Below are 27974 nucleotides of genomic sequence, written 5' to 3'. Positions count from 1 at the left end.
TCCATAGAAGAGGACTACTGGATGGTCTGCATTTATCAATTTCCTAGAGAGTGTTTCTTCCCTAGGCTGATTTTAATCTGTATTCTCTTCCTGTAATAAACTGTAACTGTGAGTATAACAGCTTTCAATGAGTTCTGAGTCCTTATAAAGCAAATTACTAAATTTGAGGGTGCTCCTGAAACCCCTGAAATAAGTATAGTTTTGTGGACTGTTCCCTAACTTTGCAGTTGCTAACTATTTAGGTGTTTTAAGAAGATAAAAATATTGGAAAGGAAAGTGAGTACAGATTTACAAAACCAAAAAGACATCTCTTACATAGTAGAATAGATTGTAGCATACTTCTTAAAATATAATATTGTTTAGGTTTTCCTTTGGTGAAACCATTTAATGAAAAAAAAAAAACTGAAGTTAAACACCTTTCTTTCCATATTCACAATTTAAGATGTATAAAACAAAGTAAATTCTAGCTGATGTTTATCCAAATGAAACAAAATTGGAAGCTTAAATGATTATGCACACATTTGTAATGTAAACTACCAATCACAGTGCCTGCAAATAAGATAATGTACAGTCAGTAATGGCTGATGCATATGATAACTCATCTGGAGTTGATATTTTTTTTTTTTAAAGATTTTTATTTATTTGACAGATCACAAGTAGGCAGAGAGGCAGGCAGAGAGAGAGAGGAGGAGGAGGCAGGCTCCCTGCCGAGCAGAGAGCCCGATGTGAGACTCGATCCCAGGACCCTGGGATCATGACCTGAGCCGAAGGCAGAGGCTTTAACCACTGAGCCACCCAGGCGCCCCTGGAGTTGATATTTAACGTATTTGTGAAACAGTGCTTTGTTTTGGTTAGAATTAATTACTCTAATAAGTTGCCATTTGTAATAGCAGGAAGTTATCTTTAGGGATAGTCTCATGTAATTTTCTTTTATAGCACTTAGCCATAGTTGTAATTTATTTGTGATTTTCTTAGTAAATGTTTATTTTCCCCATGACACCAGATATAGCAGTGAGGCAGATGCTATTCTTGCTCTGCTCACATTTCCTTGGCACTTTCCATTTCAATACATGCCAACCTGATTTCCAACTGACAGCATTTGTGACTTACTTCCTGAGAGGTTTCTCTTGGCTGCAGACACGTGCTCTATGTGCAGGCAGGCAGGAAGTACCAGGGAATTAATGCTGTTTGAGAGAAGTCTTTTAAAACAATGACTGATGGTGGTGGTGGGGAGAATGCTTGAGTGGCTCAGTCGGTTAAACGGCTGCCTTTGGCTCTGGTCATAATTCCAGGGTCCTGGGATGGCGTCCCAACATTGGACTCCTTGCTCAGTGGGGAGCCTGCTTCTTCCTCTACCTCTGCCTGCTGCTCCCCTGCTTGTGTGCTCTCTCTCTGACAAATAAAATCTGTTAAAAAACCAACAACAATGACTAATGGGAGTTGGTGGGTAAATACTCCAGTTCCCTTGCCTCTTGTGGTTTTTTTTTTTAAGATTTTATTTATTTATTTGACAGAGATCCCAAGTAGGCAGAGAGGCAGGCAGAGAGAGAGAGGGAAGCAGGCCCCCTGCTGAACAGAGAGCCTGATTCAGGACTGGATCCCAGGACTCTGGGATCACGACCTGAGCCGAAGGCAAAGGCTTAACCCACTGAGCCACCCAGGCACCCTCTCTTGCCTCTTGTGCACAGTAACTTCCTCAAAGCATTTTCTGTGCCATTATGTACCCAAGGTGTGATCCACAGACCTGTAACATTAATGTTACCATTGCACGGGAATTGATTAGAGGTACAGATTCTTAGAACCTACCCCAAAACCAGTGAATCAGAATCTCTGGGAGTGGGGACCAAGAACATATGCTTAAATGGGTGATATTTATGCCCTTTAAAGTTGGAGAAACACTATTCTTCTGGAGTTCCTTGAAAGGGTTAAGTTGCTTACAATAGTAACTTGCTTGATAATAAACCATTTATTAGCTTCCTTTCCTGTATCACTTCCCTACTTCCTTACTAAGTCTTTCTTGAAATCACACCCCCCCCCAAAACGAAATGCACTTAAATGTTGTGTTCAGTTTTTTCTTATAGTTTGCTTCTGGGAGAATCCATATTGACAAGGACCATGACAAATTGATGCATGAATTCTCTTTTTTGATTCAGATTCTGACATTGCTACTTTTTCTAATTTTACAGTTCTCTAGTTTAAGTTTTCCATCCATTTCTGCCACATGCTGAAAACTCAGTGCATCTAGCCGCATATTAGACACGAGTGCAGAGAGAATTTTTGAAATGAAGTATACATTATAAAAAGTCCAGAATGCACAAGAGAAAGAAATAGGAAGTATGAATGAAACAATAAGGAGGATAGAATAAGAAGCTCCAACATCTACTTAACTGAAGTATTCAACAGTAGAGGAGAGAGAGAATGGAATAGAGGAATAATTTAAAGTGATAATGCCTGAGAATTCTTCAGAATTGATCAGTCATATTCACAAATTCAAGAAGTCCGACAATTTCCAAGTAGGAAAAATAATATGAAATCCATGTATAGACCCAGTATAATAAAATAGCAGAGCCTCAAAGAATATCTTGAAAGCAGCTGGAGAGGAAAAAGACTACCTTCCTACAAGGACAGCTACACTGTTAGATGACTTTTTAATAGCATTAATGGAAGACAAAATACAGTGTAATTATACCTTCCAAATCCTGACAGAAAAAAGCTGTCATTTGAGACTTCTGTTTCTTTCCCTATATCTCCAGCACTGTTTGAAACCAAACTAGCCAGTGCTATCATAAGACACTCTTTCTGCAGGATTTGGTGATTTATATTTAAGGCTTTTGTATATATAGATAGTGGTTTCTCTTTGTAGGAAAAGTTCTGATTTTTTCACTGTTTAGTCTTCAACCCATATTTTTAGTAATTTTTGTATTGTTTCCATTTCTTTAGGCTGCCTTCTTATTGACTTTGTAAGCACTTGAAGTTGTTCAAGCCATAGGAATTTCTTTTGTTTTTTCAGTGTTCTCTCTGATGGTCAGCAGTATATATTCCTTTATGCCTGTTGCTGCACTCTCATTTCTTTAAAAATGCTTCATTATTTCAGACTTCTTTAATACTTAAGGCTTTCCTTTTATATGCAGTGCTTGGCATGTGCATGGGGCCTAATGCAGGCCTTGAACTTATGACCCTGAGGTCAAGACCTGAACTGAAATCAAGAGTTGGACATTTAACTGACTGAGCCATCCAGGCACCTAACACTGCCTTTCTTTTTTTCTTTTTTTGAATCAGGACACTCAGACTTGTTTGGGATGTTGAGTATATATATATGTGTGTATATGTAAACATACACACACACATGCATATATTTCACACACATGCATATATTTCTTATATATATAATTTCCACAAATGTGAACGAATAGCAGAACATTAAAAATAATACAGTGAAGACATTTGGGAGATGGAGAGAAGAAGTGAGTTGGGGGATATCGGAAGGGGAGAACAAACCATGAGAGACAGTGGACTCTGAGAAACAAACTGGAGGGTTTTGGGGTGAGCCTGCTGGTGGGTATTATGGAGGGCATGTATTGCATGGAGCACTGGGTGTGGTGCATAAACAATGAATTTTGGAACACTGAAAAAAAATAATATGGTGAATCAAAGTAACTGGCAGATTTTTCAATATGTGTGTGTTCATTCTGTGTATACCTGTGTGGCTCAGTTCAAATGGGTAAAGTTTTGTGCATTCACCTAGAGTTTCTTGTGGATTCAATTGCTTATCAATCTGTGAAATTTATATCATTCTTAAATTGTTCCCTAATATATAATATGGGAACAAATTTGCCTTTTCATCACAGTTGGTATAGCAAAACTTGACCATTTCTTTCTTAGACCATAGTGTCTTTTCAGTTTTTTAATGGTGTCTTCAAAGAGGAAAGATTCTAATTTGATCAAACCTAATTTATCTTTTCAGAAAAATTAATGACGTGGTCACAGCTTTTTCTGTGTTTCCTTCTAGAAGTTTTTTTTTTTTTTAAATAAAATATTTTATTTATTTATTTGACAGACAGAGATCACAAGTAGGCAGAGAGGCAGAGAGAGAGGGGGAAGCAGGCTCCCTGCTGGGCAGAGAGCCTGATGCGGGGTTTGATTCCAGGACCCTGGGATTCTGACCTGAGCTGAAGGTAGAGACTTTAACCCACTGAGCCACCCAGGCCCCCTCCTTCTAGAAGTTTTGTATTTTTAGTTCTTACATTTAGGTCTATGATTTATTTCTAGCTTTTATTTATTTTGTGCCACATAAGGTCAAAAGTTTTTTTTTTTAACATAGGTAAATGCTCCAGCAGCATTTGTTGCAAAGACAATTCTTGAAGCCAGTGAATGAACTTTATGCCTTTGTCAAAATCACTTGACCATGATGTGTAGGTTTGAACTCTTTATTATTGATTAATAATAATATTTTATATTATTAATAATAATAATTATTATTGATTTATTATTGTTCTATTGCTTTTATTATTTTACCTATTTATTACGATTTATGTTTTAAAATTTATTATAGATATATCTCTGTATCTCTTATGTGAAGAACACATTACCTTGACTAATGCAGCTTTATAGCAGGTTTTGAAATCTGTTGTTGCTACCTGTTAAAATAATTACTTTGACTTTATATGTATTTCCATATAACATTTGGTCTCAATTTTACATGTGTTTGTATGGAAAAGTATTAAAATTTTCTTAAGGGGGAAAACAATCTTAGAAAATGAATGAAAATTAAAAAATAAGTAGTAGGTTCCAAATTACTCTGTTCTCATCTGGCTTTTTTTTTTTTTTTTTAAGAGATTTTATTTATTTATTTATAAAATTGAGACGCTTGAGTAGAAATTAGGCTGAATTATGTTTAGTAACAAGTGATTTTTTTCAACATCCTTTTTCTAACTCAATTTGGAATTCAAAGCAAATTAACATTATCTTTGTTTGAACTGAATATTGCCAGTATAAACAATGAAAGAAGTACCTTGACATTCTTAGTTTCTTACTTAAATGGCATATATTTCCAACTGGAATTGCCTCTCTGGTTTTCTTTCTTTTTTTTTTTTTTATTATATTTTTTCTAAATTTATTTATTCAACAGAAAGAGAGAGAGATCACAAGTAGGCAGAGAGGCAGGCAGAGGGGGAGAGGGAAGCAGGCTCCCTGGCCCAATGCGGGGCTCGATCCCAGGACCCTGGGATCATGACCTGAGCCAACGGTGGAGGCTTGACCCACTGAGACACCCAGGCGCCCCTACCTCTTTGGTTTTCTATCATGTTGAATTCTTCCTTTGAATTTGCTGAAGGCTGGAACATAGTCTCAGATGCTGGGACCAAATCTGACCTTTGGGAGCAGGGTGGAATGAAGGGTGGGAATGAAGGGTAGGAGAAGGATTTCAATGGTTTTAGTTAGTCTGTACTTAAGGGGCTCAGTATCAAGTCAAATCTCACAATGACCTTTTCCCCAGTTCTAGTAACTAGCTTTCAACTTTCCTTGTACACAATTCTAGCAACCAAATTTCTATCTTATTTTCCTCATACCTACATCCTCATTCTAACAAGTCTTTCACTCCACACATTAAAACCTTGCTCCTGTACTCCAGCCTCAGTACCAATTTGTAAACTAACCTACCTATAATTATGTGTGGGCCTGTTTGGATCTCTAATGTTCTTTGCATCTAGATTCCCACTGCACTGCTCCTTCTAGGAAATGGCTGTCCTCTGCCAGTGATGTAAGCCACTTGCGTCAACTGCCAGCTGCTTTCTGACCTACACCTACACATGCCTCTGTGTAGCATGCTCTGCCTGGCTGAACATCCTCCTGTCATTCCCACTTAAGTTTACCCTGGCCTTTCACTTGTCCTGTCACAGTCAGGAGAGAGATATAAAGAATTAAAATTTGTAAATGTCTGACACCCTTATTTTGGTACATAAAAAGCATAAGATTAAGAATAAAACATGTTGAAAATAATCACTATAACACTATGATCTCTACATACAGACTTAGAAAGTCTTTTTTTTTTTTTAAAGATTTTATTTATTTATTTGAGAGAGAGACAGTGAGAGAGAGCATGAGCGAGGAGAAGGTCAGAGGGAGAAGCAGACTCCCCATGAAGCCGGAAGCCTGACGCGGGACTCGATCCCGGGAGCCCAGGATCATGACCCGAGCTGAAGGCAGTCGTCCAACCAACTGAGCCACCCAGGTGTCCCCAGACTTAGAAAGTCTTAATGAAATGATTGTGCCTGCTAATATGGCCAACTATCAAAGAGACTTGTAGAAATTTGCCACTCATTCATTATACATTTGCTGAATAGAATGCAAACAAATGAAGAGACCTGTGATGATTCTTAGAATTAATATAGGTACACGGGAAAAGAGTTTTTAAAGTTTATGAATACTGTTACTTATAAAAGTCAGAATAGCCAAAGATAATGACTTACCATTTTTTAAAAAGATCTATTTATTTATTTGAGAGAGAGCATGCAGTGGAGAGGGGTACAGGGAGAGGGAGAGAGAGAATCTTAAGCAGGCTCCATGCCCAGCTCGGAGCCTGCTGTCGGGCTTGATCTCAGGACCCTGAGATAGGACTTAAGCCAAAATCAAGAGTTGGATGCTCAAACGACTGTGCCAACCCAGTGCCCTGATAATGCCTTATTTTGATGAATTTTGTGAGTGTAGTTTATGTCTAATGGGGTGAACCCCAGTCCTATTCATAAGAGACTACAAAGTTTTGTGTTTTTTGTTTGTTTGTTTTTGGTTTAAGATTTATTTATTTGAGAGAGAAGCAGACTCCCCTCTGCGTACTGAGCCTGATGCAGGGCTTGATTTCAGGATCCTAAGATCATGACCTGAGCTGAAACCAAGAGGTAGGTGCTTAACTGACTGACTCACCTAGACACCCCTAAGAGACCACCAAAATTTTAAGAGGAGTGTACTTTCAGAAATACTGCCTGCTTGGACTAAAAGGGACCGAGACAGTTCAACATAAAAAAGAGGCTTTGGACTTCCAAAATACTATTTAGAGGAAGCAGGCTGATAAAACTACTTAGCTGCAAACATAAACAGTTTTTTATGGAAAAGAATGATGAAGGGGGTTGAACCATGAGCTCAGAGGTAAAGATATATAGACATGCTGTGCTGCATTCCTAGACAGAAGACCTGCATCAAGGGACCTTCAGTATATGCCTGACTGGATTTCAGAATTGTTATTGACTGGTAACTCTTGTTTACCTCTCTTTCATCCTCTTTCAATAGAAAATTCTATAATAATTGCCTTCTGCCTCTCATACCATTGCATTATGGTGTGCAGAGGATATATAACCAAAGTCTGTAGTTTCCCAGATCCTCAGATTGAGAATAGTTATACTTGAGGAGCTGTGCTTGATAAATAGCATCTGGAGAGCTTCATACACACTTGGATGAGACTCTGGACTTTGAACCTGTGTCTGGTGCCATAAACGGTGAGACCTTTGCGGGGGTGGGGGGTGTCTTAGGAGGTTGAGACTGTAATTTGCAGCGGAAGGAATATAAGTAATTCAAGGCCAGAGATTGACTCCCCTTCCACAAACAATGGGCTCTAATTGTTCTCCTCTTGATATGTGTGAGCCTTGATTACTTACTTCTAACAAACAGAATGAGGTAGAAGTGATGCTGCCTGTCTTCCAAGATACGAAAAGTGATACAGTTTCCAGGTGATGCTCTCTTTTTACCCCGCTTTCAGGACACATACCTTTGCTGCCCTGAGCTGCCATTTAAGAAGTCTTGCTGCTACTAAACCTCCATGCTGGAGAGACCATGTGGAAAGACCAAAGAGGGTAAGATGCCTGAGGAGTCCCAGTCTTTGGGTCTTCTCAGTCTGGACACTAGATGTGTGAGCAAATGAACTGCTTTTAAGCAGCCTCAGCCAAGAGTGTAGAGAAATAAGCTGTCCCTGCTAGCCATGCTCATGTTGCACATTTGTGATCAAAGTACGTTGTTTTAAGCTACTAAAAATTTTGAGGTTATCTGTTACATAGCATTAGGTAACTGAGATAGTTCATATTTACAGGTCTTACTCTCCTCACTGCTACATTTACTGATGAGAGCTAGAACCCCGTTTTGCAATATATTTTTTTAAATGTATATGGCCTAAAATAGTGCTTTTCATACAGTGGACACTCAGTAAAGCCAGCTGGTTCTGTAAAATGGATTGAAGCACAACCAGACTACATGTAACTCTTTTAAGGCAGCTTCATTAGAATGAACTAGCATTATAGCTGTTATCACTTCACACTTCTCCTTTAAACCTTTGTTCTTGTTGCTTTGCTTACCTTAGTTACTGTCTGACTTTGGCTCTAGTTCACAATTTTTTTTTGTTTTTAAACAGAGATGACAAGTAGAGCAGCAGGCACAGAGGGGGGAAGCAGGCTCCCTGCTGAGCAGAGAGCCCGATGCAGGGCTTGATCCCAAGACCCTGAGATCATGACCTGAGTCAAAGGCAGAGGCTTAACCCACTGAGCCATCCAGGCACCCCTCTAGTTCACAACTTTTATATCTCATTCACTTCATCTTGATTTTGACTCTTTAACCTAACTTTTGCCTCATGACCTGATAGTGATTATAACTACTAAAATGTATTGACCTGTATGTAAATTTTATAGCTCAAGAGCCACTGTATCCCCTGGAAATACTGCCTAGTACATTTATATAAGAAAATTAGTAATCATTTGTGGATTGACCCTACCTATGTGAAAGACACTGAAGTAACTTATGTACACTACCTCAGTTAATCCTCACAACAATATTATGAAGATTATCCCCATTTTATAGATAAGGAGATTGAACTTTAAATTGGTGAAGTGACTTTCCCAGGTCATCCAGTCTGTAGTAGAGACAAGATTCAAATCAAAGATCTAACTCTAAAGCCCATGCCCATGCTTTAATGACTGTGCTTTACCTCATTTTGATGTTAACATAGGTTTCTAGTTGTTGACCATCAACTTTGCCCTTTATTTGGTTTGCAATTTAGCCTTACCTTCTCCAGAATTGATGTCCTATTTGCCTCTGATTTGTATGTTGCTACATTCTATCCTATTGTGCATGTTTGGAGGTGAATGGAAAGAATCTACCACTTAAAAATGTAATTATGCATGCACCAAAAAATCAGAACCAAGACCCAGTTCAGTAATATGGAGAATAACTTTTTTTTTATAGGAAAATATATAAAACCTAATATTCACTGGTGCTATCGAACTATTTCCATGCTTGAAAAAATAAGACCTGTAAGAATGGATGGGTAAGACTAATAGCAGTACTTTCTGGTGTTAGAGTTTAGTTTTAGAATTAGACATTTTAAGTCTTGCTCATATACCAGTATTTTTTTTTGTTTGTTTTATTGTTAAGGTGAAATCATTTGCTCACATTACAAAGTCTATTTTTCTGTTGCATATTGGCATAATAGTTTGCTCTTTTGGCTGCTATTGGTCATTGGGTTTTCAGCCAAATTATTTTATTCTCAATAATACTTTTGGTGTCATTGAACATGCTATATATGAACCATATTTTCCTCTTATTTAAAGTCTTAAGGATTTTTATTGTAATGTTATTTGTGAGTTAGAGAAAAGGTGAAATATAAAAATTGAGAGTGATTAACAAGGTAGACCAAAAGAGCATTTAGCAACATTTGAAAAATCAAAGTACAATGGAGTACAAAGATATCTTTTTTCTGTCATAAGTTAATTGCAGTTGACTCTTGAACAACACAAGGTGTTTAGTGGTACCAATCCTCATGTAGTCAAAAAGCCACATATAACTTTTGACTCCCCTAAAAACTTAATTGCTAATAGCCTACTTTTGACTGGTAGCCTTAGGGATAGCATGAATAGCCAATTTACACATTTTTTACATTATATGAATTATATTACTGTATTCTTAAGTAACCTAAAGAAAAAAATTTTATTAAGAAAAGCATAAGGAAGAGGAAAATACATTAATAGTACTATAGAAAATCCAAGTATAGTGAACCCCTGCAGTTCAAATCTATGTTGTTCAAGGGTCAACTGCATACCGAAACTTAATTATGTTTGATATTAGTTAATTCTAACCTGTCTTTAATAGTTGATAATGGGGCACTCCTTCATTTTACATAAGATCAGATCCAAGGATCATGATTTCCCACATCTCTTTTTACTTGGAAATAACTTACCTGACTTTATATGATAAGACCCCCCTAATTGCTAAGTGGCATTTTCCATATTACTTCATAATAGCTGTAAGTAATGACTTCTTTGTTCAATACCCATGAAGGTAACATATTTCAGTTTATTTCTTAATCTAGAAATCTTTTCTGAATTTCACTGTAATATGTAGACGTTTTTGCTATGTTGTATATGATGTGTAGAATAAAATGTATCTTACAATAGGTACTTATTAAATTTTTGTTGAAGGAATGAGACTTTTTTTGAGTAGATTTGGTCTCTCTGCAGTCACTGGAATGGCAGAAATGCGCATATTTTTAAGATATTCAAGACTTGTTTTTATTTACCATTTCATCTGGCTTGAACAGGAATTAGGCTCTGTAGAGTTTCATAAGCCATCTAACATTCAAGGCCTTACGTAGACAAAAGTTCCTTTGCTATCACACCAAGCCTTCTTCCTTCTCAGCTTATTACAATTAATAGCAATAACCAATATATATTCTACACAGCATATATCATCTTGGGCTAATCACCCTGAAATATTATTGAATGAAGTGAGCATTTGTAGTCTAAGAGAGAAAATACTGCGTTCTCCAAATTCTGTTGTATCAGAACCCATAAGTAGCAGAAAGAATCTAGATTTGTTTATTTAAAGCTAACATTCTATTAAACTGTAACAGATCTATTATTAAATGTTCTTTAAGGATATTAACCTTTATGTTTTATAACATTAAATTAAAAGATGACTATTATAAATGAAATGGCTGATGAAATAATGATGTTGAACTGAGACCCAGAGTTGCAGAGCTCTTTACAACTAACTATGGGGTTGGGGTAGGGGTGCTATGGCAGAATCACATAACAAGTTGTGTTTATAGCTATAAGGTCATATTTATCTTTTTTTTTCTCCTTTGCAGTGTGTTGAGGTCAGTGTTTACAGCCTGTTCCATACAACATTTCCAGAGAGCTAGTTAAGTTTCAAATGTCATTGGGATGGCTACACATACTTTTGAACATGTAACCTTAACACATTAGAAAATCCTGCAGGGTAAAGGAAGTGTATATATATATATATGTTCCAGAATTCTTAATCTTTAAGTCCTCCTTTAGCTCTTCCTATAAAAAGGTAGTTTAAGAATTATCTTTAGAGAAACTAAATATGTGCAAAAAACCTAGAGGTTATGGGAGATACAAATTAATTGAGATAGGCCCTTTCTCAGTGAGTTTTTAATTTAATAAAGGATTAATTCCTTTATTCATTCATGTGTACTCAGTGTAGGCACTATGAAAGCAATATCCATGTATTAGAAAAAAACAAGATGGATTGATCCCTAGTTACATAAAACTCATGGTTTAGTAGGAGCTATCATAAAGAGAATATAGAATATCATGATTGAATTATTTATAGAAATAGAGTTAAAATATGTCACCTTTGGGTAGGATGCTCAGGTAAGGCTTTCTGGAAGGTATACTTACAAATATTTTAACTCAATGTGAAATAAATGCTAAGTCTTCATTTTTGAGCAGAATGGATACAGGAGGGGTAGAAACCAAATGTAATACTGAAGATGGCAAAAATGGTCATGATTCCCTACCCCTTTCTATATTCACAACTGGTACATTATGATATTGCATGTTCTTCAGTTAAGAGGAATCTATTTCTCTATCCCTGAAATTTGGGTAGGTGTCAGGAAGTTGATTTTGCCTATAAAATCTAGCAGATGTGACTTTGTCAGTTCTGAGCCTAGACCTCAAGAGGGGTTGCATATTGATGCTTTCTTAAAAGGATGCTCAGCTGTGTTGGAAAATTCTGGGCAAGCCAGCTGAAGGATGAGAGACCACATAGAAGAGAGTTGAGCCATCCCAGCTGAGGCCCTCTTGGACAGCTATCACCCCACCCACCCAGTAGCTGACCTTATGCATTAGTGAGCTCAGCAGTAACCCAGGAACTAACCATCTGGGCACAGTCTGAATTGTCAGCCCACCAAATTGTGAGCTAAATAAATACTTGTAGATTTGAAGCCCCAGCATTTTTTTTTTTTAACATAGCAACAATTAGCTGCTGTAGCATAGTTCGTAAGTACAAGTGCATGTAGGGAGGAATGTTTTAATTACCAAGCTCTCAATACCATTTGTATAGTATACATACTTTTGGAAACTTTTTTAGTAAGCCAGTTTTATTTCTTGTGGTGAATTCCTATGGCAGATTTCTTTTGGCACACATGGAGTTTGGATTTACAATATGTATGGATTATGTTGCTTTCCAAAAAGTTTGTATCACATTAATAAGAAATAGGTATCTATTTTCACTAAAACAGCGTGTTGTAATTTTTTTAATGTCTTCATATGTTTTGATTTTGGGGGTCCACTTATGCTAAGTAAAAGTGATATTAAGGTTTTCTTCAGTTTATATCTTGGTATCACTTATAGGGTAATTTGTGATCAGAAATATGAATCACCAGAGGAAATCAGTGAGGCCCTTGCTTTCCTATATTTAATAATATAGTGAGGTAGAAAGAATGTGAGACTTGGAGTCCAAGCAAATATATCAGAAAACGTAATTTTTAGAAGATTATATTTTCTCAGCTTTTTTCTTGCTTCCCTAAAACTGATAGTGTTTAAAAGTTCAGCTCTTTTTTTAATAATGAAATGAAAGTTACATGAAGGAAGTCCAATTTGTGTTTTCTGAATAAACTATTTTTAAATCTAGTGATCCTGAGTTTGGCTAGTCATTTCATGAACAAAAGTAACCCTTTAAATTAAAGAAAGGATTTCAGGTTTTCTTACGATTTCTGTATTTATCTCTGGAAAAAATATTTTCTTATGCCTTTAGAATTTTTATTAAATTTAATTTTATTCTGCATTCTAAATGGACTTTGAACTTCCCATGTCCTTCCCTTTTTAAAATTAGCTTACATAGGACCTACCATAATCCTGGGGACAGCCAAGCATATCGGTAGACTTCAGGTAGGCTGGTCGTCATCTTACCAGGGAATATGAGGAGAGTCAGTATTACTGAGACTAGAATTTTATTACATGATTATTTTAACAGGGCTTGGGATACAGTTCAGTGATTACTTTATAGATTATAATGTTTTCTTTTTCTCTTTTTAAGATTTTATTTATTAGAGAGAATGTGGGGAGGAGGGAGCAGAGGGAGAAGGAAAAAGCAGACTCTGCACTGAACATAACCTGAGGTGGGGCTCGATCCCATGACCCTGAGGGCATGGCCTAAGCTGAAATCAAGAGACGGACAACCACCTGAACCACCCAGCTGCCCCTAATGTTCTCTGATTTGAGCTAGCTTGATGGGTTTTTTTAAAGGGTAATAAAATAATTTATTAAATTAATGGTTAATTTATTTATATACAGTGCATATTCTATAATTGCTTATTGATGATAGCAAGGTTATATTACTGTAAACTATTTTTGAGACATGCCATATTGCTTTTTAAAATTTTACTTCAAAAAAATTTTTTTAAAAAAGATTTATTCATTTGACAGAGATCACAAGTAGGCAGAGAGGCTGGCAGAGAGAGAAGGGGAAGCAGGCTCCCTGCCAAGCAGAGAGCCCAATGTGGGGCTCGATTCCAGGACCCTGAGATCATGACCTGAGCCGAAGGCAGAGGCTTTAACCCACTGAGCCACCCAGGCACCCCTACTTCAAAAAATTTTTATTCCAGTATAGTTAACATACAGTGTTAATTAGATTCAGGAATAAAATATAGGTAATTCAGTAATTCTATACATTACTCTATGCTCATCAAGGTAAACATACACTTAATTCCCTTTGCCTATGTCACCTTCCCCCAATCCCCCACCTCCCTTCTGGTAACTTATCAGTTTGTTCTCTATAGTTAAGACTTTTTTTTTGGTTTGTCTTGATGTTGTTTATTTCTTAAATTCCATGTATGAGAGAAATCATATGGTATTTGTCTTTTTTTCTGACTAACTTACTGCACTTAGTATTATACCCTTTAAGTCCATCCAAGTTGTTGCAAATGGCAAGATTTCATTCTTTTTTAATGGCTGAATAATATTCATTATATGTATATACCACTTCTTCATTCATCTATGAATACTTGGGACACTTGGGCTGCTTCCATAATTTGGCTATTATAAATAATGCAATGAATATAGGGTTGTATTTATCTTTTTGAATTAGTGTTTTGTATTTTTTGGGTAAGTACCTAGTAGTACAATAACTAGATCATATGACAATTCTATTTTTGTTTTTTTTTTGAGGAACTTCCATACTGTTTTCCACAATGGCCACACCAGTTCGCATTTCTACCTACAGGGCATGAGGATTCTTTTTTTTTTTTTTAATAATTTTTTATTTTTTTATTAATATATAATGTATTATTTACCCCAGGGGTACAGGTCTGTGAATCGCCAGGTTTACACACTTCACAGCAGTCACCATAGTACATACCTTCCCCAATGTCCATAATTGAACCACCCTCTCCCTCCCCCCTGCCCCTGGCAACTCTCAGTTTGTTTTGTGAGATTAAGAGTCTCTTATGGTTTGTCTCCCTCCGGATCCCATCTTGTTTCATTTATTCCTTTCCTACCCCCAAACCCCCCACGATGCTTCTCAACTTCCTCATACCAGCAAGATCATATGATAATTGTCTTTCTATGATTGACTTATTTTGCTAAGCATAATATCCTCTAGTTCCATCCATGTCGTCGCAGATGGCAAGATTTCATTTCTTTTGATGGCTGCATAGTATTCCATTGTGTGTGTGTGTGTGTGTGTGTGTGTGTGTGTGTGTGTGTGTGTCTGTGTCTCTGTGTGTGTATCTGTGTGTATACCACATCTTCTTTATCCATTCTTCTGTTGATGGACATTGAGGTTCTTTCCATAGTTTGGCTGTTGTGGACATTGCTGCTATACACATTCAGGTGCACATGCCCCTTCAGATCACTATATGTATCTTTAGGGTAAATACCCAGTAGTGTGGTTGCTGGGTCATAGGGTAGCTCTGTTTTCAACTTTTTTGAGGAACCTCCATGCTGTTTTCCAGAGTGGTTGCACCAGCTTGTATTCCCACCAACAGAGTAGAAGGGTTCCCCTTTCTCTGCATCTTCGGCAGCATCTGTCATTTCCTGACTGGTTCATTTTAGCCATTCTGACTGGTGTGAGGTGGTATCTCATTGTGGTTTTGATTTGTATTTCCCTGATGCTGAGTGATGTTGAGCACTTTTTCATGTGTCTATTGGCCATCTGGATGTCATCCTTGCAGAAATGTCTGTTCATGTCCTCTGCCCATTTCTTTTTTTTTAATCATTTTTAAAAATTTATTTTCAGCATAACAGTATTCATTGTTTTTGTACCACACCCAGTGCTCCATGCAGTCCGTGCCCTCTCTAATACCCACCACCTGGTTCCCCCAACCTCCCACCCCCCCACCTCTTCAAACCCTTCAAATTGTTTTTCAGAGTCCATAGTCTCTCATTGTTCACCGCCCCTTCCAATTTCCCCCAACACCCTTTTCCTAACTCCCCATGTCCTCCATGCTATTTGTTATGCTCCACAAATAAGTGAAACCATATGATAATTGACTCTCTCTGCTTGACTTATTTCACTCAGCATAATCTCTCCAGTCCCGTCCATGTTGCTACAAAAGTTGGGTATTCATCCTTTCTGATGGAGGCATAATACTCCATAGTGTATATGGACCACATCTTCCTTATCCATTCGTCCATTGAAGGGCATCTTGGTTCTTTCCACAGTTTGGAGACCGTCACCATTGCTGCTATAAACATTGGGGTACAGATGGCCCTTCTTTTCACTACATCTGTATCTTTGGGGTAAATACCCAGTAGTGCAATTGCAGGGTCATGGGGAAGTTCTATTTTTAATTTCTTGAGGAATCTCCACACTGTTGTCCAAAGAGGCTGCACCAACTTGCATTCCCACCAACAGTGTAAGAGGGTTCCCCTTTCTCCATATCCCCTCCAACACATGTTGTTTCCTGTCTTTTCTCTGCCCATTTCTTGATTGGATTATTTGTTCTTTGGGTGTTGAGTTGGGCATGAGGATTCTTTTCTCTACATCCTTGCCAACATTTGTTCTTTTTTGTGTTTTTTATTTTAGCCATTCTGACAGGTGTGAGGTGATACTTATTGTGATTTTGATTTGCATTTCCCTAATGATGAGTGATGTTGAGCATCTTTTCATATGTCTATTGGCCATCTGTGTGTCTTCTTTGGAGAAATGCCTGTTTATGTCTTCTGCCCCATTTTAATTTTATTATTTGGTTTTTCTGGTGTTGAGTTGTGTAAGTTCTTTATATATTTTGGATACTAACCCGTTATTGGATTTTTCATTGCAAATATATTTTCCCATTCAGTTGGTTGTCTTTTAATTCTGTTAATTGATTCCTTTGTTGTGTAGAACCTTTTTTTAAAAGATTTTATTTATTTGACAGAGAGAGAGAGATCACAAGTAGGCAGAGAGAGAGAGGGGAGGAAGCAGGCTCCCTGCTGAGCAGAGAGCCCGATGCAGGGCTCGATCCCAGGACCTGGGATCATGACCTGAGCTGAAGGCAGAGGCCTTAACCCACTGAGCCACCCAGGCGCCCCTGTGTAGAACCTTTTTATTTTGATGTAGTCCCAATAGTTTATTTTGCTTTTATTTCCCTTGCCTCAGGACACATCTAGAAACATGTTGCTTTGGCCAATGTCAGAGAGATTACTGCCTGTTCTCTCTAATAGGATTTTTATCGTTTCAGGTCTCACATTCAGGTCTTTAATCTATTTTTAATTTATTTTTGTGTATGGTGTAAGAAAGTGCTCCAGTTTCATTCTTTTCGCATTTACGTGTCCAGTTTAACTAACATCCTTTTTTGAAGAAAGGTTTTTTTTTTTCCTATTGCATATTCGTCCGTCCTTTGTCAGAGATTAATTGACCTTATCAGTGTAGGTTTATTTCTGGGCTCTTTATCCTGTTTCATTGACTTGTGTTGTCTGTTTTTGTGCCTGTACCATTCTCTCTTTGGATTACTACAGCTTTGTAGTATAACTTGAAATCTGGAATTGTGGTACCTCCAGTTGTTTTTGTTTTTCAGGACTGCTTTGGCTTTTCGGGGTTTTCTGTGGTTCTATACAAATTTTAGGATTATTCTAGGTCTGTGAAAAATGCCGTTGATATTTTGATAGGAATTGCATTAAATCTGTAGATTGCTTTGGGTAATATGGACATTTTAACAATATTTGTTCTTCTAATCCATGAGTGTGATATTATCTTTCCATATGTTTGTATTGTCTTCAGTTTCTTTCATCAGGGTTCTATAGTTTTCAGAGTATAGGTCTGTCATCTCTTTGGTTAAGTTTACTCCTAGGTATTTTATTATTTTTGGTGCAACCTAAGTGGGATTCTTTTTTTTCATTTTTCTTTCTGCTGCTTCATTATTAGTGTATAGAAATGCAATAGATTGGGACACCTGGGTGGCTCAGTTGGTTAAGTGTCTGCTTTTGGCTCAGGTCATGATCTCAGGGTCCTGGGATTGAGTCCTGCATTAGGCTCCTTGCTCAGCAGGAGTCTGCTTCTCCCTCTCCTTCTGCCACTCACACACACTCTCTCTCTCTCTGACAAAAAAATAAAATAATTGATTTTATTTTTATTTATATATATATATATATATATGTTTATTTTATATTTATATATATATTTATTAAATAAAATATTGATTTTATTTATTAGAGAGAGAGCAAGCACGTGCATAAGCAGGGGGAGTAGGAGACGGGGGGGAAGCAGGCTCCCCACTGAGCAAGGAGCCAGATGTGGGACTTGATCCCAGGATCCTGGGATCATGACCTAAGCCAAAAGCAGATGCTTAACCGACTGAGCCACCCAGGCATCCCTAAATAAAATCTTGACAAAAAAAGAAAAAAGAAATGCAACAGATACCTCTGTATTGATTTTGTATCCTGTAACCTTACTGAATACATGTTTAACTTCTAGTAGTTTTGGGGGGAGTTTGTAGGTTTTTATATATAATATCACATCTGCAAATAGTGAAATTTTATTTCTGCCTATTGTAGGTTTTTATCCTGAATGAATGCGGTACTTAAATGCTTTTTCTGCATCTTAAAATGATCATATGGTTTTTATGATTTCACTTGTTGATGTGATTTATCATGTTGATTAATTTATAAATATTAAACCACCTTGCATCCCAGGAATACATCCCACTTGATTGTGAATTTTTTTTAGCATATTGTTGGATTCAGTTTGCTAATATTTTGCTGATTTTTACATTTATGTTCAGAGATACTGGTCTGTAGGTTGTTTTTGTTTTTTTGGGGGGTTTTTTGTTTTTTATTGGTAGTGTCTTTATCTGGTTTTGATATTAAGGTAATACTGGCCTCATAGAATGAATTTGGAAGCTTTTCTTCCTCTTCTGTTTTTTTGGAATTGTTTGAGAAGAACAGATACTAACTTTTCTTTAAATATTTGGGAGAGTTGACCTATGAAGCCAACTGGTCCTGAACTTTGGTTTGTTGGGAGTTTTTTGATTACTGATTCAGTTTTATTCCTGGTAATTGGTCTGTTCAAAATTTCTCTTTATTCCTGATTTAATTTGGGGAGGTTGTATGTTTCTAAGAATTTATCCATTTCTTCTAGGTTATTCAGTTTGTTGGCATATAGTTTTTCAAAATATTGTCTTATAATCCATTGTATTTCTGTGGTGTTGGTTATTTGCCCTCTTTCATTTCTGAATTTGTTTATTTGCAGCTTGTTTTTCTCTTTTTTTTGATGAGTCTGGCTACAGGTTTGTCAGTGTTTTTGATCTTTTCAAAGAAGCAGCTCCTGATTTTATTGATCTGTTTTATTGTTTTTTAAGTATTTTATTTCTGCTCTAATCTTTATTATTGCCTTCTGTCTACAGTTTTGGGTTTTGTTTGTTCTTTGTTTTCTAACTCCTTTAAGTATATGGTTAGATTCTTGGAGGTTTTTCTTCTTTTTTTTTTTTCTTTTTTAAGATTTTATTTATTTATTTGACAGAGAGAGATCACAAGTAGTCAGAGAGGCAGGCAGAGAGAGAGAGAGGAGGAAGCAGGCTCCCTGCAGAGCAGAGAGCCCGATGCGGGGCTCGATCCCAGGACCCTGGGATCATGACCTGAGCTGAAGGCAGAGGCTTTAACCCACTGAGCCACCCAGGCGCCCCGGAGATTTTTCTTCTTGAAGTAGGCCTGTATTGCTATGAACTTCCTTCATAGAATAGCTTTTGCTGCATCCCAAGGATTTTGGACTATTGTTTTTTCATTTTCATTTGTCACCATATATTTTTTATTTCCTCTTTGATTTTTTGGTTAACCCATTCATTGTTTAGTAACATGTTATTTAACCTCCATGATTTTTTGTTGTGGTTGATTATTTTTTTCTAGTGCTGTGGTTAGATAAGCTGCAAGGCCTGACTTTGATCTCTTTGAATTTGTTGAGATTTTTATTTGTGGCCTAACATGGGGTCTCTTAAGGAGAATATTCCATGTGCACTTGAAAAGGATATATATTCTGTTTTAGGATACAATGTTCTGAATATATGTTAGATACATCTGTTCCACTGTGTCATTCAAAGCCATTGTTTCCTTCCACTGCTTCATTCCATCTAGGTGATCTTTCCAGTGATGTAAGTGGGGTGTTAAAGTCCCCACCTATTATTGTATTACTATAGGTTACTTCCTTTGTGTTTGTTATTAATTGGTTCATGTATTTGGGTGCTCCGATGTTTGATGCATAAATATTTACAATTGTTATATCTTACTGTTGGACTATCCCCTGCCCTTCTTTGTGTCTTGTTGTTATAGTCTATGGTTTAAAGTCGTCTTTACCTGATATAAGTATTGCTTCTTGGGCCTTTTCCCACATCTGTTTGCATTTAAATGCTTCTCCATCTCTTTCTTCACTTTAAATCTGCATGTGTCTGTAGGTCTTGTTGTCGGCAGCATAGATAGGGGCCTGTTGTCGGCAGCATAGATAGGGGTCTTGCTTTTTTATCCATTGTCACCTCATGTCTTTTGATTGGAGTGGTTTTTTTTCTTTTAGCACTTTGAATATATCATGCTACTGCCTGTGAAGTTTCTGCTGAAGTACTAGCTGATGACCTTATGGGATTTCCCTTGCAAGCAGTGATTTTTCTCTTGCTGCTTTTAAAATTCTTTATCACGACTTTTTACCATTTCAATTATTGTGTCTTGGTGTGGACCTCCTTGGGTTGATTTTGTTGGGAACTCTGTGCCTTCTGAATCTGGATTTCTGTTTCCTTCCCCAGATTTGGGAAGTTTTCAGCTCTTTCTTCAAATAAATTTTCTGCCCTTTTGCTCTCTTTTCTCCTTCTGAGGTCCCTGTAATGAGAATGTTATTACAATAAACCTGACTCTTGATCATGTTTCTGAGTTCCCTAGGTCTGTTTTTATTTTGTATCATTTTTTCCTCCTCTCATCTGTTCAGTTTGATTGCTTTCATTAGTCTGCCTCCAAATCACTGATCTGTTTTTCTGCTTCTTCTATTCTCTTTAGTGTATTTTTAATTTCAGTTATTGATTTCTTCATCCCGATTTTTTTCTTTGTTTTCTGTCTTGTAAAGAGTCTCACTGAGGTTCTCCGCTCGTCTCAAGTCCAGTGAATATCGTTATGATTATTATTTTAAATTTTCTATATTATTTACCTGTATTTTGCTTAGGTTTCTTCCTGTGGTTTTGTCTTGTTTTGTCATTGGGACATATTCCTCTGTCTCATTTTATCTGAGTATCCTTGTCTGTTTCTGTGTTTTACAGAAGTCAGCTATGTCTCCTACTCTTGAAGACCTTATGAAGAAGTCCTGTAGTGCCCTGCCTTGCAGTGTCTCCTGTTCACCAGAACCTGGCATTTCAGGGGTGTCTCCCATGTGCATTGTGTTTGCCCTGCTGTTGCGGCTGAGCTCATGTTGCCTTCAGTTTAGTTATCTTTAGTGGCTCTCTTTGCTTATTGTGGGCGGTGTTTGGTTCCTGTGCTTGTAGTGGGCCAGTCTAGTCCCCCTTCGGCTTGAGTTAGGTCAGACCAGGCATTTGTCATGGATGCAGTAGCACTGAGCTGCACTGCTCTTTCTGTTTTGTCCCCTGAGAAGCTATTGTTGGTGGGTTGAGCTTGCAGTCAGACCAGCTGTCTGCCCCCAGTTCTTTGCTGGAGCCATAATCTGACTGGTGTATGTGGTCATCTTTCCCTCTCTCTGGAGCAGAAGTCACTCTGGAATGCTACTGGGAAATTCAACAGGGATTGGGGCTGCTTGCACACTGTCAGACTTGTGGCATTGCTTTAGGTGCATCAGGCCAAGAGTGTATTAGAGGGGGTGGGTCAGCAAGGTTTATGCTGGTCTGCTGTGGGAGGAGACCTGAGGTGGAGGCCTGTCTGGAGGGGGCCTGTCTGCCGGAGAATGCAGGGTGGGGCTCATTTTTAGCAAGTTAGTTAGCTAGTTTTGGTAGCTTGGGAGTGTGGGAGGGAAGTAGCTCATTTGTGCCCCATACCCCCAGTCTCCTAAGGATCCCTGCATCTACAGCACATGCTCTGAATCAGTAAACAGATCTCCCTCTTGTATACCCCAAGGGATTTTCAAGCTGCTGCTTCTATGCTGTATCTTTGTGGGGCTGTTTGTTTTGCTATCTCTCTAAGAACAGGGACTAAATTTCCTCTTACCCCCCGCCCCCCAGCTCTCCCTGAGCTGAGCCCACTGATTTTTAAAGTTCCAGGTTTTAAGTCCTTCTGGTTGTAAGGACTTACTCTTTAGCCCCTCTGGTTTTCAAAGCCAAATGTTCTGGGGAGTCTTCTTTCCCCTGTGGGATCCGTGGTGTGAATCTGTTTCAGTCCTGTTTCTGTACCTGTGGTGTTCCTCCCTCCAGTGGACAGTGTGATGGTTCCCTTTGGCTCTGGACTGTATCTCTGTCCTCACTACCTTCTTTGATGTGGCCTCTTCTCTACATTTAGCTGTGGGGAGTTCTGTCAGTCTTCAGGTTCTTTTCTGTTTTTTTTTACACTCATGTGAGTGTTACCTAGTTGTATCTGTGGGATGAGGTGAGCTTAGGATCCTCCTACTCTATCATCTTCCCCAGAAGTCTGGATGGCTTTTTTAGAAAGGCTAGTTAGTCAGGTTCCTCTCTACAGTTGAACACCGCCCCCCCATCCCCGCTATTTATGGAGGGAGGAAGAGGTCATGTAACTAACCAGTTATACCAATAATGTTTATTACGTGTGTTTGATAAATGAACTCTACTGTCTAGCAACTTGAGGGCTTTCCTGTTGGCACCTGCAGGTTCCCTGAGACTTCTGATTAAACCTTAAAAATAAATGTAATTTTTTTATTTTTGGTATCTAAAGGTACACCTGCCTTGGAGCTCTGAAACATCCATGCTTGTGTCTTGTCAAAAGACTTCAGTGTCTTCTGGTCATTTGCCCAGTTATTCCTTCGGTGGGAAAAAGGCTTCTTAAAGCACACAAAAAGGTATCGTGTCTACCCCACCTGGAGTTTTTAAAATTGTATTTTACAAAGTTGAGGAAGCTTATTAGGTTTCCACTCTGGTATATAACAGGGGCTTGGAAGGTCATACCCCATCCTGACAACAGTTAAAAGGCGAACAAATTGAATATAAACAACTCTTCCACATGGAAAAGTGATGTCATGGGGCAAATCACTGCACACACAATTGGGGACAGAGAGAAAGAGAATCACAATTTACCTAAGCAGAAAGTCTAGAGCAGAAACATTCATGGGAACCAATGCCAAGGTAGGAAACCTAAATTAACTGATGGATTGCTGGAGGCTCAGTGTGCCAAGTCTGAAAGTGAAACATTCCAGAAGGGTACAGTCATAGTGAGGCTTCCTTACATTTTTTAAATTTTATTTCTAAGAGCTCTACCACGTTCTAACAGTGAAGGTTGGAGAAAGATTCTCTGAGGTGCCTGGCAGGAGGAGGGGAAAAGGAATCAATTGTAAATAGACCACAGGAAGCCATTCGTTTTTTTTTTCTTTTTCTTTTCTTTTTTATTTATTTGAGAGAGAGAGAGTGAGACAGAGAGCATGAGAGGAGAGAAGGTCAGAGGGAGAAGCAGACTCCTCACGGAGCTGGGAGCCCGATGCGGGACTTGATCCCGGGGCCTCCAGGATCATGACCTGAGCTGAAGGCTGTTGCCTAACAAACTGAGCCCCCCAGGTGCCCAAGCAAGCCATTCTTCTTCTTCTTCTTCTTTTTTTTAAAGATTTTATTTATTTATTTGATAGAGATCACAAGTAGACAGAGAGGCAGGCAGAGAGAGAGAGGAGGAAGTAGGCTCCCTGTGGAGCCAAGAGCCTGATGCAGGACTTGAACCAAGGCCCCTGAGATCATGACCTGAGCTGAAGACAGAGGTTTGACCTACTGAGCCACCCAGGTGCCCCAAGCCTTTCTTCTTAACAAGGCCTGCCCTCAAGAAGAAATATGTTACCAGAGCCTAACTTGATTGGGCTTTATCAGAGTCCAATTGACCTAGGGAAAAGAAACTACCCAACTCCAGCTCTTTCTAGCCATCCTGTCCTGCCAAAGGGAAAGAAAAACTGAAAATTTTTTTGTGAAGTTTATATCTCAGGGGCACAGGCTCATTAAGACTGAGAACTTCTGGTAGGATTATAGAACAGTTCCTCTCCTCCTACACCTTACCACTATATCACTAAAGGCCTATTTATAGGCCTATTTATCTTTTACCTACATCATGTCCATGTTTCAACAAAAAATTACAAAGTATACTAAAAGGAAAAAAAAAAACCAGTTTGAGGAGACAGCAAACATCAGATACCAGAACCAGATTCAGATATAGTAAGGATATTGAAATTATCAGATTGAAACTTTAAACAACTATGACTAATATATTAAAGACTAATGTGAGGCATCTGAATGGCTCAGTCAGTTAACTGCCTTTAGCTTATGTCATGATTCCAGGGCCTGGGATTGAGCCCTGCAGCAGGGAGCCTGCTTCTCTCTCTCCCTCTGCCTGCCATGCCTCCTGCTTGTGGTCTCTCTCTCTTTGTCAGATAAATTTTTTTAAAAAAAGATTCTAATGTAAAAATTAGACAACATGAAAGAACAGTTGGGTAATGTAAGCAGAGAGATGGAAATTCTAAGAAAGAATAAAACATGCTAGAGATAAACATTGCAGCTGTAGTAAAACATGCCTTTGTTAGATTCATTAGTAGGCCAGACATAGCTCAGGAAATAATTTCCAAACTTGACGATATGTTAGTAGAAACTCTTAAAACTAAAAAGCAAAGAGAAAAAAGATTTTTAAAAATTGCACAGACTATCCAAGAACTGTGGGATGAGTACAAAAGTTATACATGTAAGGGGAATACTAGAATGATAAGAAAGAGAAAGGAATAGAAGAAATACTGCAGGTTATAAGGACTTATGATGGACAAATTTATGTCTGATAACAAACCAAGGATCTGGGAAAGCTCATATAAATGCTAAAAACCCCCACAAAAATCAAAACAACAACAAACCCAACTACACCCAGGCATGTCATATTCAAACTGTGGAAAATGAAGATGAAAACTCTTTCTCCAAAAAAAGCTTTTCTCCAAAAGCTTGAGGACATAAACACCTTATTTAAAGAGCAAAGATGAGTATTACATCTGACTTTCCAGAAGCCCAAGGATGCAAGCAGAGAGTAGAGTGAAATATTTGAAATGAGAGGAAAAACCCCACCACCCTTGAATTCTAGATCCTGCAAAAGTATCCTTCTAAAGTGATAAAGACTTTTCTCAGAAATTGAGGGAATGTGTTGCCAGGTAGACCTGCCTTGTAAACAATGTTAAAATAAGAAAAATTCTCCAGAGATAAAGTGATACAGATCAGAAACTTGGACCTGCATAAAGAAAAGAAGACATTAGAGAAGGAATGAATGTATAGGAAAAGCTTTTATTTTTCCTATTCTTAGTTGATTGAACAGGTAAGTTTGTTTGGAATAATAGCAAAAGCAACAGTGTGTGCAATGTGTAGCCTATGTACAAGTGAAATGAATGACACCAGTGACATAAGGGATGGGGAGTTAGGAATATTTGACTCTTCTAATGTGTGAAAGAGTGTAATATTATTTGAAAGTGGACTTGGATTAGTTGCATATGTACATTGCAGACTCTAGGGAAACCACTAAAATGAAAGTATAGTTGATATGCTAAAAGAGGAATGGAATAATACAATATGCTCAATGATAAGCACAAAAAATGGAAAAAGTAGAAAATAAAATGGGAATAGAGAACAAAGGCAACAAATAGAAAACAGTAACAAATATGGTAGATATTTTGTCACCCTGTTAATGGTCTAAATACACCAATAAAGAGCAGATTGTCAGTGGATAAAAAATAAGACCCAGCTGTATGTTGTCTTTAAGAAACCACTTTAATTATAAAGACACATGCAGATTAAAAGTAAAGGAATGGAGAAAGATATACCTTGCTAATATTAATGAAAAGAAAGAATAGTTATTTTAATTTCAGACAGCAGACTTCAGAGTAAGGAAGCTTATTAGGATTCTGTGGGTTAATTTATAAATGTAAATTTGGGCATATTTTAGAATTGCTGATCATTTTAGACTTTAAATTCCAGTCCTTTCATATTTACCTTTAAATGTTATTTTCAGTTTTATCCAGTAGTTAATGTTTTAGTTTCTAAGTCCATAACCAGTGACCTTGTAGGAAAAAGTATAAAAATTTTCAGGTAGAGGCAATTATAAAATTTTCCATGATAAAGTTCATTGTAAAGAAAATAAATAATACTTGTTAAAAATGACTTTGGAACAAACTGACCTGTCTGTTCTACTTAAGTTACTTACTTTCTGTGACTCAGGTTATTTCCTCATCCATACAATAAGGATAATAATGGTACTTTTGATACAGGGTTTTGTGAAGAGAAGATAAAATAATGTATATAAAGTATATAGAATATGTGTGTTTTTATTCCATAAAAGGAATGTAGAAATAGAATATTATAAAAGAGACACATTTCACCCCAACCTTCCTTGCTATCCTGATTAGATTTTCTCCTCCTCTAATAGGAGTTTTAGAAACCAAATTTGTCATCCAAATGTGTTTATGTGAATACACATGCCTTCATATGCCATATAGAATTTGCTGCTTGATTAAAACAGCTTTGCTATACAGAGATTGATTTATGAAACATGCTGTCTAATAATTGGCCATGGTATCATTTTTTTTTTAATTTTAAATTTTTTTATTAACATATAATGTATTATTAGCCCCAGGGGTACAGGTCTGTGAATCACCAGGTTTATACACTTCATATCACATACTCAATGTCCATAACCCCACCACCCCCATGGTATCATTTTAATGATTTTTCCCCAGCCCATTAAAACTTCCCCCTGCTCCTTTGTAGGCCACAGGAGCACCTGAGATGCACACATCCATTTGTTCCTTAAATTTTTACTGAGCACATACTATATGCTAGGCACTGTATGAGTGGAGAGTCAGTAGTGAATAATGCAAATTCCCTGCTTTCATGCAGTGTATGTTCTCATGGGAGAAACAGACAAGAGCTAAAAAATAATTTTCAAATAGTGATAAATACTAGGAAGAAAAAAAACCAAGTTTACATGATGTATTGTGTAGGAGGAGGGAGTGATTAAATTGTATAGTCAAGACAGGCTCTCAGAGGAGATGATTTTGAGCTGAAACCTGAATGATAAGAAGGAACGGGACACAAAAAATAGGGTAACAAGCATGCCAGGCAGATGTAACACCACATGCAAAGCCCCTGAGGTGGAAATGACTTAGCTTTATGAATTCCTAAGTAACGTGCATATAAATCCACTCAGTCAGTTTATTATTCACTAGATGAGCTCACCATTTGAAAGAAAATGCAGCTGATTCCTTTTTAATGTGTTGATTTAAAAAAAATTGAATGTAGTGGTTCCACTATTGTGTGCTTAAAAATTATCTGGAGAGTTTGTTAAGATCAGTTCCCCGATCCAAAAAAGCTGAACTTGGGAAAACAGAGTAGAATGGTGGTTACCAGAGGCTAGGGTCTGGGGTGTAAGGATTGGGGAGGTTGTTTAGGAGTACAGACTTGGAACTAGTAGATAGGTCCTGGAGGGCTAATGCACAACACAGTGATTATAGACAACAGTATTGTATTAATAAACTTCAGAGTTGCTAAGAGACTGGATTAATTGTTTACTACAAAAAGAAATGATAATTATGTGATGTGGTAGATGTATTAGCTAACACTATGGTGGTAAACATTTTGCAATCTGTGCATCAAATCAATGCATTGTATACCTTATACAGTGTTATATGTCAGTTATATTTCAATTAAAAATGTACAGTCTCCTGGACTATTTCCCCAGATATTCTGATTCAGCTCAGGTGAGGCTCACAGAATTTCATTTGTAACAAACTCACAGATGATTCCAGTGCTTCTAGTTTGAGGACCATGCTTTCAGTTTTAACAAATCTATTTTGGGTTTAGTATCCATTTGCTAGAAGTAAAACATGTCAGTATTTTCTTTCATGTAAAAAATTAACTTGCTCTGCATGCTGCTTATTGTGCAGTTTTTGTAAGTGTAGTGGAAAAGCAGATGAAATGCTAAGGGTAAAAAACAGTATCAGTGTTTCATGTTGAACTCATAGCATTTATAATAGCTTAATTTCAATATAGCCACTTAATGATTAATGTCATTTTTCATTTGGAGAGAATTTTTTTTTAAACATTTTATTTGAGAGAGAGACAGTGAGAGAGA

The 27974-nt window shown here is 37.5% G+C and overlaps 1 protein-coding gene across 6 annotated transcripts in view; it reads left to right on the top strand.

Annotated features, from left to right (window-relative positions):
* The window catches only part of C8H12orf40 (chromosome 8 C12orf40 homolog), a 134678-nt gene that overhangs the window by 104824 nt on the left and 1880 nt on the right, over positions 1-27974 (top strand). For 3 of the 6 annotated variants that reach the window (XR_007129527.1, XM_047742383.1, XM_047742385.1), the window contains 2 exons: positions 7748-7841; positions 22563-22686. Coding sequence is in view for 3 of the 6 variants with exons in the window: in XM_047742383.1 (XP_047598339.1) it covers positions 7748-7841; positions 22563-22673 (205 nt within the window). In the remaining 3 variants the exon portion in view is untranslated. Of the gene's footprint in view, positions 1-7747; positions 7842-22562; positions 22687-27974 lie in introns of those variants that run through there. The other 3 variants (XR_007129529.1, XR_007129528.1, XM_047742384.1) reach the window with 1 other exon arrangement.

Source organism: Lutra lutra, chromosome 8 (genome assembly GCF_902655055.1).
Source record: "Lutra lutra chromosome 8, mLutLut1.2, whole genome shotgun sequence".
Classification (NCBI taxonomy): domain Eukaryota; kingdom Metazoa; phylum Chordata; class Mammalia; order Carnivora; family Mustelidae; genus Lutra; species Lutra lutra.
The sequence above is the reverse complement of the archived record's forward strand: the minus strand, read 5'-3'. Positions and strand labels throughout refer to the sequence as shown.